This window comes from Budorcas taxicolor, chromosome 11 (genome assembly GCF_023091745.1).
Source record: "Budorcas taxicolor isolate Tak-1 chromosome 11, Takin1.1, whole genome shotgun sequence".
Taxonomy (NCBI): domain Eukaryota; kingdom Metazoa; phylum Chordata; class Mammalia; order Artiodactyla; family Bovidae; genus Budorcas; species Budorcas taxicolor.
Window position 1 is genome coordinate 25959090 of NC_068920.1, and position 14136 is coordinate 25973225.

A 14136-nucleotide genomic window follows, 5' to 3' on the forward strand; every position below is an offset into this window, starting at 1 on the left:
ATCAGGCTCCTGAACCCATGGGATTTTTCAGGAACAGTGGATTGCCATTGCCTACTAAGGTTATAGTGAATAGCGAAAGACATAGAATATGTTAGGCAAGAAGTGAAAGTATGGGGAGTCAGCAATGGTCGTAAAGTAAAGGGCAGTATGGCCTTGAGAGGAGGAAGGTTCTCAAAGTTTCTTGAAACACAAAGATCGAGCCAGATGTGAGGAATTAGCTTAATTTGTAAACCAGAAACTCTACCAGAAGAAATTTAAGTTCATAAAAACATTATGATGCTAAAACCCAAAATGTAGATAGAGAATAGGGTAGAGTTGGGTTTATAGACATTCAAAATTCTCCATTGCTGAGTGCATCAGGCACTCAAGGACCACCCTCACTGAAGACTTTCTCTATTGCTCAACCTGCAGGTACCAGCATGGAAAAAGAGACAGCTACTCCACAGGCAGTTGAACCCTACTTTTATGGCCCCCTGGCTTTCCTTAAGAAGCATCCCATGAAGCAGATTTCCCCCATCCCATCCCATCAGGCTGACTCCCCACAGTCAACAGGAGTCCTCACCCTGGGATTATTCTGCAATCCCCATGGCTCCAGCTCCCAGCTTCCGGGGATACCAGTGGACTTACAAACCTGTCCGAGGTATGAAAGGCTGCAGCGTGGCTTGTCTATGTGGTTCTCACTCTGTTCAGACTGTCCCAGATTAGTGAGTTCACTCCCCAACTGCTTCAAATGCCTCCCCCATCCCAGTGGACGGCCATGGACTCGGGGATCTCTCCCCTGAACTTCAACTCCTTCTCCCCCGGGTGCAGGCTGGTCCCACTTGCTCTCCTCCTTCTTTCCCCTTCCTCCTTGTCCCTTCTTTCCTTTGTCCTACCGAGTTCTGTATGGATCCGGACATTCCTTCTCAGTGCTCAGGGAGTCCCTCCAGTGCTCGCCTGGTCTCTGTGGGAACTGCTGCATCTCTAGACGTTCCTGACGCACCGTGGAGAGAGGTGAACCCCACTTCCACCCACTGCTCCGGCATCTTGTCCACCCTCATTTGTGCACATATTAGAAATGAGTTTCCCTTTCTATTAGGTAACAATGCCATCACCACACATGTTTAACTTTTGCTTTTTGAGGAGAACACAGGTAAGTTCCACTCTCTTCAATTCAGTCAGTCATTCAGTCGTGTCCCACTCTGTGTGACCCCAGGATTTCAGCACGCCAGGCTTCCCTGTACATCCCCGACTTCCAGAGCTTGTTCAATATCATGATTAGATCATGAAGCTCAAACTTAGATCCTCACCTTATTAATTTTTTATACAGGAAAATATGTAATCTCTAAAAATCTCTCCCTATTTGTCCTACCCTCCAGTCTTTGGCAATCGTTTTTCTACTCTGACTTCCTTTTTTTTTTTTTTTTTGAACTCTTTATAGTTCAGATCATATGGCATTTGTCTTTCTCTGACTTAGTTTACTTAGCATAATACCCTCCAGTTTCATTCATGTTGCCACAAACAGAAGGATTTCTTTCTAATTCTAATGGCTAAATAATATTTACCTATATATGTCACTTCACATTGTTTTAATCCATTCCCCTGTTGATAGATACACAGGTTGTGCCTATACCAAGTCTACTGTGAATAATGCTGCAATGAACATGGGAATACAGATCTCTCTTTGAGACAATGATTTCATTTCCTTTGACTACATATCCAGAAGTGGGATAATGGATCACATAAACGTTCTCTTTTAAATTTCTTGAATAACCTCCACAGTGTGTTTCCATGGGAGTTGCACCGGTATACATACCTACCAACAGTGCATAAGCACTCCTTTTTCTCCTCATCCTCAATAACATTTGTCATTTCTTACATTTTTAGTACTAGACATTCAAACAAGTAAGAGGTGATATCTCTTGTGGTTTTGATCTGCATTTCCTTTGATTATTAGTGATGCTGAGCATCTTGTCATATACCTGTTGATCGTCTATATGGCTTATTTGTGGGAAAATGTCTATTCTTTAAAAATGTAGCATACATTATGTTTACTATATTCCAATATATGAAACTCAGTTGCCTAGCTGTATATCAACAACAAACTATCAGAAAGTGGAGTTAAGAAAACAATTCCATTAAACATTGCATCACAAAAAGATAAAACACTTAGAAATAAACTTAGGAAGGTGTTGAAAGATTTGATGCAAAACCTTTAAGACATTGATAAGAGAAATTTTAAAAGAGTTAAAGATATGTAAAGTTAGGTTGCCTATTCAATGTGTTTCTTGAGGTAGGATTTGCATTTCTATAAACTTCCCTGTTAGAACTGCTTTTGTTGCATCCTATAGGTTTTAGATCATCATGTTTTCATTGTTCTTTGTTTCTAAGAATATTTTGATTTCCCTTATTTCTATAGTAATCTGTTCATTATTTAGAAATGTGTGTTTTAATCAACATGTGTTTCTGTTCTTTATAGCTGGTTTTTTTTTTCCTATAATTGATATCTAGTATGATAGTACTCTTGCCTGGAAAATCCCTTCAATGGAGGACCCTGGTAGGCTGCAGTCCATGGGGTTGCCAAGAGTCGGACACGACTGAGCAACTTCACTTTCACTTTTCACTTTCATGCATTGGAGAAGGCAATCGCAACCCACTCCAGTGTTCTTGCCTGGAGAATCCCAGGGACAGAGGAGCCTGGTGGGCTGCCACCTGTGGGGCCACAGAGAGTCGAACACGACTGAAGCGACTTAGCAGCAGTAGCAGTATCATAGTGTTGTGGTCAGAGAAAATTCTTGATATAATTTCAATTTCCTTAAATTTACCAAGGTTTGATTTGTGACCCAAGATGAGGAGAATGTTCTGTGTGTACTTGAGAAAAGAATGTATTCTTCTACATTTGGATGGAATGCGTAAAGATATCAATTAGTTCTGTTTGCTCTAATATTTCCTTCTGGGCTTATATTTCTTTATTAATTTTCTGTTTTGTTGTTCTGTCCATTGGTATAGATGTGGTGTTAACATGCCCTACTATTATTGTGTTACTGTTAATTTCTCCTTTTTTGTCAGTTAGTGTTTACCTTATGTATTGAGGTGCTCTTATGTAGGGTCCATAAATAGTTAATATTGTTATGCCTTTTTCTTGGACTGATCCCTTGATCATTTGGCAGTGACCTTCTTAATCTCTTATAATAGTTTTAATTTTGAGGTCTATTTTTGCTGATACTAGAACTGCCAATCTGGCAATCTTTTGATTTCCATTTGCATGGAATATCTTTTTCCATCCTCTCACTTTCGGTCTGTATGTGTCTCTAACACTGAAGTGCATCTATTGTAGACAGCATATATATGGGTCTTGTTTTTGTATTCATTCAGCCAGTCTGTGCCTTTGGTAAGAATTGAAGAAGATAATAGCAAATAAAACAACTGATAAAGGATTACTACCAAAATGCAAGCATCTCAAACAACTCAGTCATCAAAAGCAAAGGCAAGAACTGCAAAAATAAACTAGTGGGACCACATCAAACTCAAAACCTTCTGCATAGTAAAAGAAGCCATTCATAAAATGAAATGACAACCTATGGAATGAAAAAAAATATATTTGCAAATCACATATTTGGTAAGGGCTTCATATCCAAGTATATATAAGAAACTCATGCAAATCCTAATTGAAAGAAATCAAACAACCCAAATTATTAAAGGAACAGAGAAATAGCAAGTGTTTTGAAAAATCTGAAGAGTAGACTGTAGATGACAGACACTGTAAGTTTTTCCTTCCAGAACAAAAGCCTGTGTCTTCCTGGCATTGCATTCTTTATCTCCAATCACCTGTTTGGTGATTGCAGTTCACAGTATACATCCTTTATTCAATAGCTATCACCCTACACTGAGCTATATGTGCTCAGAATAGCTGTATTAACTATAACAAACTAATAATTACATACTTAATCTTGAGGCATCTAAATTCCAAGGTGATTTTCAGAATTTTCTACCCCATTGTTTTCTATATTCTATTTCAAAATTGAAACAGCTAGTATGGAAAAATGAGTAGGGGACCTCAATAATACATGGATAGAAAGTCAGTTAAAACTGGGAGCATTATCAGTTTATATTTGGGGGGAATGTATTATTGCTAATACTATTACAATTTTATTCCCTCTAATTCTCTGCTATACTAGTGGATATTTATTTAAAATAGTAATACCAATATAGAGGTACATAGTACTCACGTTACAGTAGATTGAGAAAGACAAAGCTATGAGGCAGGAGGTGAAATCACAGAAAATTATGAACAGTAACAAAACAAGGGGAAGTACTGCCTAGAAAAAGCAGAGTTCTCTAATTTTTTGGAGACAACACGAGCAAGCAAGATGTGAGCCAACCAGCTTAATCTGTGTATCAGAAACTGCACCAGAAGGAAAATGAAGTTCATAAAAATATGCTGATGCTATACACCAAAATCCAGACAGTATGAGAACAGGGTAGGGTTTATGTAGATGCTGAAAATACTCAGAGAGTTAGACATGGAAGCAAATACACTAATGAGCATCAGAAAAATCAAAGCAGAAAAGGGTCTGAAAAATAAATCGTAAAGGGACTTGGTAGTCTGATCAAAAGAATAAGAGAATCAAATTAGAAAACCAAAATATAAAGACTTGTGCCAAACTTCAGCATGAATCAGCCATAGGTATACCTATGTCCCTTGGTCTTGAACCTCTTTGCCACTTTCCTTCCCATCTCAACCCTCGAAGCTGTTACAGAAATATATGGAAGGCTTCACAAATTTGTGTCATCCTTGGGCAGGGGCCATGCTAATCTTCTCAGTATTATTCCAATTTTTAAATATATGTGCTACCAAGGCAAACACATGAATAAGAATTCGGGGAATGTCATGGAAACATGTATAATATCATATAAGAAACAAATCACTAGTCCAGGTTTGATACAGGATCCTTAAGCTGGTGCACTGGGATGACCCGGAGGGATGTTATGGGGAGGGAGGTGGGAGGGGGGTTCAGGATGGGGTATCTGTGTGCACCCGTGGCAGATTCATGGTGATGTGTGGCAGAAGCAATACAATATTGTAAAGTAATTAGCCTCCAATTAAAATAAATAAATTTAAATTAAAAAATAAATATTTGAGATAAAATATTAAAAAAAAAAACAATTTAACCAAAAAAGTCACATAGTTAGTCATTTACCAATAAATTATCAATTACATTAGAAATTAGGGTATTCTGCTATATTTACTGCCTCTTATAAAATCGAATTTATAAGGTCCAAGGTTTCATGAAGGAATTAAGCAAATATTTATGCATAGCCCATGTATACATGCACAGAAATACATGCACACAAATATGTTTATGTTATATAAGCAATTATCCTCCTTGCCCGTCATAATAAGCTCTTTAGTTGATGAGAGAGATAGTCCCAGATTTTCCCAATTTATATATCTTCTTTTTGAGAACCACTTCTTTTATTTTCATCACCTAATTTTGTTTTTTTTTTTTGATTCAAAACATTTATTATTCTTATGTTTTGACTTGTTCTGGAGATTCGTTTGGATTCCCCACCCCTCCTTTTAGTTGTCTATTTTATTGGTATTATAAAATCTAATTAAATTTTTGAGCTTTTTTTCCCCCTCAGTCACATTTTTTATTGTTGTTATAAACCTCCGCCTCTACATTGGACATTTGCAATTCTGTGGAGTTTTCCTTTTTTTTTTCATTGGCTCTTTTTTTTTTTTAATTTTAATTTTTAAATTTTAAAACCTATTATTATTTTTTTACATTTATTCTTTTTTTTAACTTTTTATTTTAACTTTATTTTACTTTATAATACTGTATTGGTCTTGCCATGCATTGACATGAATCCACCACGGGTGTCCATGCGATCCCAAACATGAATGCCCCTCCCACTTCCCTCCCCACAACATCCCTCTGGGTCATCCCCATGCACCAGCCCCAAGCATGCTGTATCCTGCATTGGACATAGACTGGTGATTCGATTCTTACATGATAGTATACATGTTTCAATGCCATTCTCCCTAATCATCCCACCCTCTCCCTCTCCCTCTGAGTCCAAAAGTCCGCTATACACATCTGTGTCTTTTTTGCTGTCTTGCATACAGGGTCATCACTGCCATCTTTCAAAATTCCATATATATGCGTTAGTATACTGTATTGGTGTTTTTCTTTCTGGCTTACTTCACTCTGTATAATCGGCTCCAGTTTCGTCCATCTCATCAGAACTGATTCAAATGTATTCTTTTTAATGGCTGAGTAATACTCCATTGTGTATATGTACCACAGGTTTCTTATCCATTCATCTGCTGATGGACATCTAGGTTGTTTCCATGTCCTGGCTATTATAAACAGTGCTGCGATGAACATTGGGGTACACATGTCTCTTTCAATCCCACTGCTGGGCATACACACCGAGGAAACCAGAATTCATCACCTAATTTTAAATAACCATTTTATTCTTAGATACCATTCCCCTTTAAATTAACTAAAGGCAGAGAAAACCTTATAAATGCTAATATCTAATCCTTAATTAAATTACCACTCTTCCTGTAAATTGGAAAAAGAATGATGTTCAGATCTTATTCAGGAGGATAAAATCTCTATATTATCAGTTTTCATGTCGAAACTAAATTGTTGCTCACTTCAGTCTTTAATTCTGCTTACTTACAAAGGACAGACATGAAAAGTAATATTAAAATCATGCATGCAAGAGTCTATGATTTTATGTTTCTGTTGGCCAAAGGTAGGGCCAGGAATAATTTCTGAAATATTACAATACATCACGGAAGCATGAAGGTCTAGTTCTAATGTCAAAGAGGAGATGCTTGGAGACGGTTCAAAACCTAAGCTCCCTGAGTTGTCAGGATGTACTCCTGACCAGACAGGTAAATTTTGTCCCTAAAAAGTCAAAGTCAGGAAGTTGCAGGCCTTGTTTGCAGAGCCAATGACATTGTCTTGGGTGCTGACCAGGTAATATTCTTGTATTACCATTTGGAGATTTATTTGCTGTTTACTCAAAGAAACAAAAGTAATGAGAGGATTAAAGATGCATAAAAGTAGAAGAGCTGTCAAGGTGCCTAGAAGAAAGGCTAGCGAGCAGAACCAGGCCCCCACACTGATAATTGTCAGAGACTGTAACAGTGAGTGTTTTATAGACAGAACAGAACAAGTGGATAAAACCAATGTTCTAGGGTCACTGCTGTTTCGCAGTCAAAGACAAAATATTTTCCTCTTTAAGGAGAGTCATCACAGCTCCTGATGTGGTCCTGGTTACAACATGCAGACTGAGGGCCCACAAGCATGTGTGATGTGACATCAGGAAGTAAACAGATGAGTGTATTGGTGCCCAGTCACCTGCATCTGCTAATAATGGGACCTGGGGAAAACTACTTGCCCTCTCCAATTCATCACATCTTCATTAGCATAACCTGATGATCATAGTGAAGATTAAGGCTATCTCACAAGGTTCCTGTGAAACACAAATTTTAAGATGTTTTAAAGCATTTGGGAAAGTATCAAAGACATGCATGAGGTTACAAAGGTGAGTGAGCAGATCCAAGGTACAGTATCCTTTTTCTCTTAGTATTCTGTCTGTACTCAATAATAGTCATCAATCAGTCACATGTTTACTCTTACCCCAATGTGATGGTATACCACACAGATAAACTGTACTTTTCTTGTCATTTCAGTGTCTAAAATTCAAGCATTAGTCAATGTAGAGTAAAAAAATTGCAAACTCCTAGAGGGCCTCGCTGCTTAGAGTCTGGAGAGTCCCAACATTAAACTGTCTTAAAAGAATAGCCCAAACACTCTGGCTTACAATTAAGTTCCAAATGTTTGCAGAGCACAGAAGTACTTCTGGGAGCAATTCAAAAATACAGGGAGTAACCTACTTCTCCAACTATCTATCTGTGCAAATATCATCATCCATGTAAATTTACACAGAAGGCGCTCCTTCTATCCCACCCCAGCTTCTACAGCAACAAGTCCTGCTCACAGCAACAGGGAAAGGGATGGCTTCCTTCCACAGGATGGATTGGATAACCTAGTCATGGATTTGATAATCTAGTCACCTGAGCATCTAGATCATCTCAGAATGGCTCATGTTTTTATTTAAGCAGGGTCCTGCCTTCTGCTGCTGCTGGTCATGTCAAATCTGCTCCTGTGCCAAGGCAACCCATGCCCATCCTGCGGTCCTGACGTGTTTGCCACCTCCCTGAAATCCCTTACAGACTTGTTTATTGATGCTGTCCAGCTGTCAAACGACATCCATAACCTTTCCTTAATAATGTTCAAGAAGTTTGTAAGTACTATGATAGTGGTGCTTTAGTGGCTAAATCATGTCCAACTCTTGCTACCCCTTGGGCTGTAGCCCTCCAGGTTCCCAGAAGGAAACTTCACCTAAGTGATGGGGCTATACTATCCTTTAAACAAGAGGGCTGCAAAAGCACACGCTCTCAGCCAAAGAAGCCATCAGTTCAGAAGATGTGGAAATTGAAGAAAGGATCAGTTTTGTGAAATCTCAGTTTCCTAAGAAGTGCAATAAATTTTTCAGTTTCCTTTCATTCATTTTCTTTTTTAAATAAGCAAAATAAATGATTTTGCATTTGTCAGCTAGGAATGCCATAAAAGAATACTATAGACTCTGAGGAATAAACAACAGAAATTTATTTTCTCACAGTCCAGGGGCTAGAAGTCCAAGATCAGGGTGCCAGCAAGGTGAGGTTCTGGTAAGGACTCTTTCTCCCCAGGCTGGCTTCTCCGTGAGTCCCCACACAGGGTGGGAGGTGGGGAAGAGAGATAGAGGAAAAGACACAGAGACACAGAGAGAATTCTCTGGTGTTTCGCTTCATGAAGACACTAAACCTATTGGATGAGTGTTCCACCCTAAGAGCTCATTTCCCATTAATGGGCTTCACTGGTGGCTCAGATGGTAAAGAATCTGCCTGCAATGTGAGAGACTTGGGTTCTATCCCTGGGTCTGGAAGATTCCCTGGAGAAGGGAATGGCAAGCCACTCCAGTATTCTTGCCTGATAAATCCCATGGACAGACGAATCTGGTGGGCTATAGACCATGGGAATCCCAAAAAGTCAGAATCCTTTTCGAAACACAGTATTTCGGCAGTTAGGTCTCTAACACAGGAATCTGAAGAACACACATTCAGTCCACAATACTACCTGACACAAAGCACTTTTAGGTGGGACTGGGGAAAGGAAGCATATCGATTTTCTGGTCCTTCAAGGTCTCCATGGGCTTTCTTCTCCAGGCTCAGAGTAATAGTCAATAAATGAGAACTGCTCTGCAGTGAGAAGGCAATGGCAACCCACTCCAGTACTCTTGCCTGGAAAATCCCATGGATTGAGGAGCCTGGTAGGTGCGGTATATGGAGTCGCTAAGAGTCGGGCAGGACTGAGGAACTTCATTTTCACTTTTCTCTTTCAGGCATTGGAGAAAGAAATGGCAACCCATTCTTTCTCCAGTGTTCTTGCCTGGAGAATGCCAGGGACGGGGGAGCTTGTTGGCTGCCGTCTATGGGGTCGTACAGAGTTGGACACGATTGAAGTGACTTAACAGCAGCAGCAGCAGCTCTGCAGTGAACTAGGTGGATGGAACAAGTTAAACAAAGCTGAATCCCGGTCACAAAAATGAATACTTGTAGTTTTTTAAAGCTACAAATTATTGTTTTAAGATTTGCAGTGAATAGATTTCCAGCTACTATAGAGGGGGTGTTTATAATTGGAAACAATTATTTGTTTTCTGAGGAAGTTATTTGAAAGTTGTATGTTAATTCTTTTAGGTCAGTCAAGGAGCACACAGTAGAGCAGACAGCTAATAAAAGGCGGTGCTAAAGGTTTCTATTCAATTCACGTAGTTCTTTTTACTCACTAGATTTTCTTTCATCCTCCATTTCACTGCCCATTTTTTTTCCAACTCTTCCAGGTAAACAAGAATTTAAATGGTTAAATATAGGTGCATGCATGCATTCTAAGTCACTTCAGTTGTGTCCAATCCTTGCAATCCTACTGACTGTAGCCCAACAGGCTCCTCTGTCCATAGGACTGGCCAGGCACGAAACTGGAGTATGTTGCTGTATCCTCTTGTCAGTGATGCTCCTCACCTAGGGATCAAACCTGAGTTTTCTTATATTTCCTGCATTGGCAGAAATATTCTTTACCACTGCTGTCCCCTGGGAAGCACCAAATATTGGTACATACGTACTATATTTGGTTCAAATAGTAAAAAAAAAAAAAAAAAAAAAAAAGGATAATTATAAAACAGAGAACGGAAAAGGTTAAACTTAGAAAAGTTATATGTAAAATCATTTTTATAGAGACAATGTATAGAAAAGTAGAAAAGAATGACTTTCAAATTTTGTGATGACCCCCCGCCCCCGTTAAAAAAAATTCACATCTATCAAAGATGTTAGTGTTCTCTTAATGGGTTCATCTACTGAATGCCCAACAACACTAACTAATTGCCTGATCATTTTCAGGATGAAAAATATGCCCAGGGCAAACTGTACTATATCAATGTCACCAACAGCTGCCACACCAATTCCCTCCACTCTCCCGAAGAAAGAGATAAAGTCAACCAGGAAAACGTGAGTCTTTCACCTGGGTTTTTCGCCATTTCAGATGAGACAGTATGTAGATTACCAGACGTCAGATCATTAGAGGTTATGGTAACTGTACATGCAGAAAACGGTGGAGGAACCATAAGCAATTGAAGAGAAATTATATTAGGCAGTTCATTAAGCATGAGCAAAATCAAGGAATGACTAAAGATTTGTAGTAGCAAGATAGATAACAGATCTATAAACTGTCCATGCACACAACTTTAGTTCAACCAATGCGTTAGACACAGGACTGCAGCTATTATTCTGGATGGAAACAGGAAATGAATGGGAACTTCCATGTGTAAAATATAAGATTGCAAAATTCATGAATATGAAAGAAACACACGCCAGTTTTGAGTACTCCCTGTTACTAATGACTCCTACTTCGGAATCCTATACTGCACCACCCAAGCCCTCGCATCTGCCTTTCAAGGCTCTCCTGATTCTGCTTCTACTTCTCTGACACCTCCTTCATTTGTCATTCTCAATGACTCCTCTGTCACCTTTTATCCTTAATTTGTATGTCTCCCCCACAATGGTCTATAAAATATCACTGCAGATGGTGATTGCAGCCATGAAATTAAAAGACGCTTACCCCTTGGAAGAAAAGTTATGACCAACCTAGATAGTATATTCAAAAGCAGAGACATTACTTTGCCAACTAAGGTCCGTCTAGTCAAGGCTATGGTTTTTCCAGTAGTCAGGTATCGATGTGAGAGTTGGACTGTGAAGAAGGCTGAGCAGCAAAGAACTGATGTTTTTGACTGTGGTGTTGGAGAAGACTCTTGAGAGTCCCTTGGACTACAAGGAGATCCAACCAGTCCATTCTGAAGGAGATCAACTCCGGGATTTCTTTGGAAGGAATGATGCTAAAGCTGAAACTCCAGTACTTTGGCCACCTCATCATACAAAGGGTTGACTCATTGGAAAAGACTCTGATGCTGGGAGGTATTGGAAGCAGGAAGAGAAGGGGACGACAGAGGATGAGATGGCTGGATGGCATCACGGACTCGATGGACGTGAGTCTGAGTGAACTCCGGGAGACGGTGGTGGACAGGGAGGCCAGGCGTGCTGCGATTTATCGGCTCGCAAAGAGTCGGACACGACTGAGCGACTGAACTGAACTTGCTCCTCATGGCCGCAAAAATTGCCTCTGTTCTGAGGACAATACAATTTACATATCAAGACTCAATCATTTATTGCAGCTCCAAATTTTCACAGTTATCATCTCTCCTTTCTGATTTCCTGCGTTATCGTTCCTCCTAACATTATTTAAAATATTTTCACATGCATCCCCCCTTAAAATTCAATCTTCTCTCTCTACAACCTTCTTAATGATACCAGCATTCTTTTCCTCTGTTAAGCTCACTAATAATGAGGGTGAACAAGTAAAGGAAAAAGGACAAAGAGGAAGAAGAGGAGGGATTGTTCAATAAGCTTAAATTTAAAGTTTATTGAGAGTTACCACATGGCCTCACATTTTACTAACCACTTTATGTGCATTACTATATTTAATCATATTCAGTTTTCTGTTCTTTACCAGTAAGATAGTTCATGGCTGTAAAGAAATCAAGCATATTAACTAGCGATCTTCAGCCCCAGGATTTTCAGGCTCAATTCTGCTAGTAGTAGTGAACTAGGGGGGAAACCCTCCATTGTGAATCCCACTGATGCTGTTACTAAAGACAAGGCTGTGCCATTTTCTGGCCGGAAACATGTCAACAAAACAGACTCTTCTGATGTCAGCAGGGGGCTGGTGTCGGGATCAGCTGAGGAGAGAAGCCTGTTTAGGAATGCCATGTCTTCTTCCTTGTCTCTTTGTTGTAATATCATAAAACAATTACCGATCAAACATCAATACGAAGGACTCATCTGATTCATTAATACAAATGAATCACTGGGTGACAATGACGTGGGCACAGGTGGAATCCCTCTTTCCTGGGTCAGGCACTGCAGGCACGTACTGACTTGCCGTAAATACTTAGATTCTCTCACGCAAATATACAAACACAAAAGAACTCACTGAGTGGTGGTAGAATTTCAGAGGGAAAAAGAAAATTCTTCATGTTATAAATTAGAGCTTATCCGAAGAATCATTTCCTAAAATAACCTAGATTTTTATATTTCGGCCAAGTGTGAACTAACAGCTTACCTTTTATACTTATGCAACTTTTACTGCCTTCAAAAATCTTTGCATGCACATTGGAATAATCAAAAGTTTTTTAGGTCAGCTGCTCTGAGCAAAGATCACATGTTACCAAAACCACTGGATTATGATCATTTTAACGAAACTGTTTCTTATGGTTGCTTAGAATGAAAACATTACTAAGTGGACACTCGTGCTACTGTACTCCTGGAATGATCCTCTGCATCATCTAGTCACAGAGCTGCAGAGTATGAAAGAATTGTTAGAGGATTTCCTCTCAAGCACCATGAAGATTGAGGACATGTCAGAGAAACTTCAAGCCTTAATAGAGAGTCACTTCAGCAAGGTGAGCATCCTGCAGAGGGCTTTCTTGCTTTGTTCATGAATGAAAGAGGTGACCTCTGTAATGCGTAAGGAGTTTGGAAATATCTCATTTTGTAAGAAAAAGATTCATGACTTCTATATGCTAGACTGCTAACACATAAAACAGGAGCCTAGTTACTCATAGTGATAGATTCTACTGTAAAGGAATCAGAATTTCACTGCAATTTTTGACATGTGCAGCCTTCCCTGCATTGCACACAATTCCACCAAAAGCTTGCCTCTTCCTGGGCACAGGTGGTTGAAATATTTTCAAGAGTAAGAGACTAGAGAACTGAATTTCCAAGATCAGCATTTTTCTTTAAAGTAACCCAGGACGTATGCTATTGAAGTTCCACTTGTCTTCTTCCTCTGTTCTCCTCAAATCAATGGATGCGAGTGGGAAGGAAAAACAGAGAAATTTAAAACTAAACTGGAATTAAGTATCTACTTTTCAGATTTCTAATAGTTTTCTCATAAGCTGGCTCCAAAATCCATATATAGAGAGTTTTATATTCATATGTCTTCCCCAAATCTTTATTTGATAATTAGAAGAGAAAAAGATAAGCAGATACTAATAAAATGCATAAGAAGTCATTATCATTTGGATATTTAGATTGTTCTTCCAGTCCTGAATACGATGCACAATGCTTCCAGTACCTGGTCAGGACTCCCATCCCTGACGTCCAGCGATGAAGATGTGCGTCATTCTGAATTTTATAACCTGTTCTACTGCCTGCACAGGGATTTACATAAAGTTGACATGTACATCAAGATCCTGGGGTGCCGAGCCCGCAAAATGTGCTAAATCCTCATCCATCCCATCCAGCTCTGAGGTGGTCGTGATGATCTATCCCATAGCAAGCTATTTTGAAATTTACAGCTTTTTAATGCATGCTCTGTCATGGATCTCCTCTTAAAAAAATAAACACAAACTCTTTAGAGATGTCAAAATCTAAGAGGGCAATTTCTTAACATTTCTTATCTTCCGTTAAGAGTAAATCAAAAG

At 39.2% G+C, this 14136-nt stretch overlaps 1 protein-coding gene and 1 non-coding gene across 2 annotated transcripts; one reads left to right on the forward strand and one right to left on the reverse strand.

Annotated features, from left to right (window-relative positions):
* The first annotated feature begins 479 nt into the window (after positions 1 to 479).
* On the forward strand, positions 480 to 13935 carry LOC128056134 (placental prolactin-related protein 1-like). The gene is given in 6 exon segments (XM_052648818.1): positions 480 to 559; positions 561 to 640; positions 8126 to 8307; positions 10499 to 10606; positions 12934 to 13113; positions 13744 to 13935. Coding segments are annotated over 6 exon segments (804 nt in total). The 5' UTR covers positions 480 to 497.
* Positions 4740 to 4848, reverse strand: LOC128057014 (U6 spliceosomal RNA). Its single transcript, XR_008200212.1, has one exon. It is a non-coding gene; the product is annotated as a U6 spliceosomal RNA (small nuclear RNA).
* Positions 13936 to 14136: the final 201 nt, after the last annotated feature.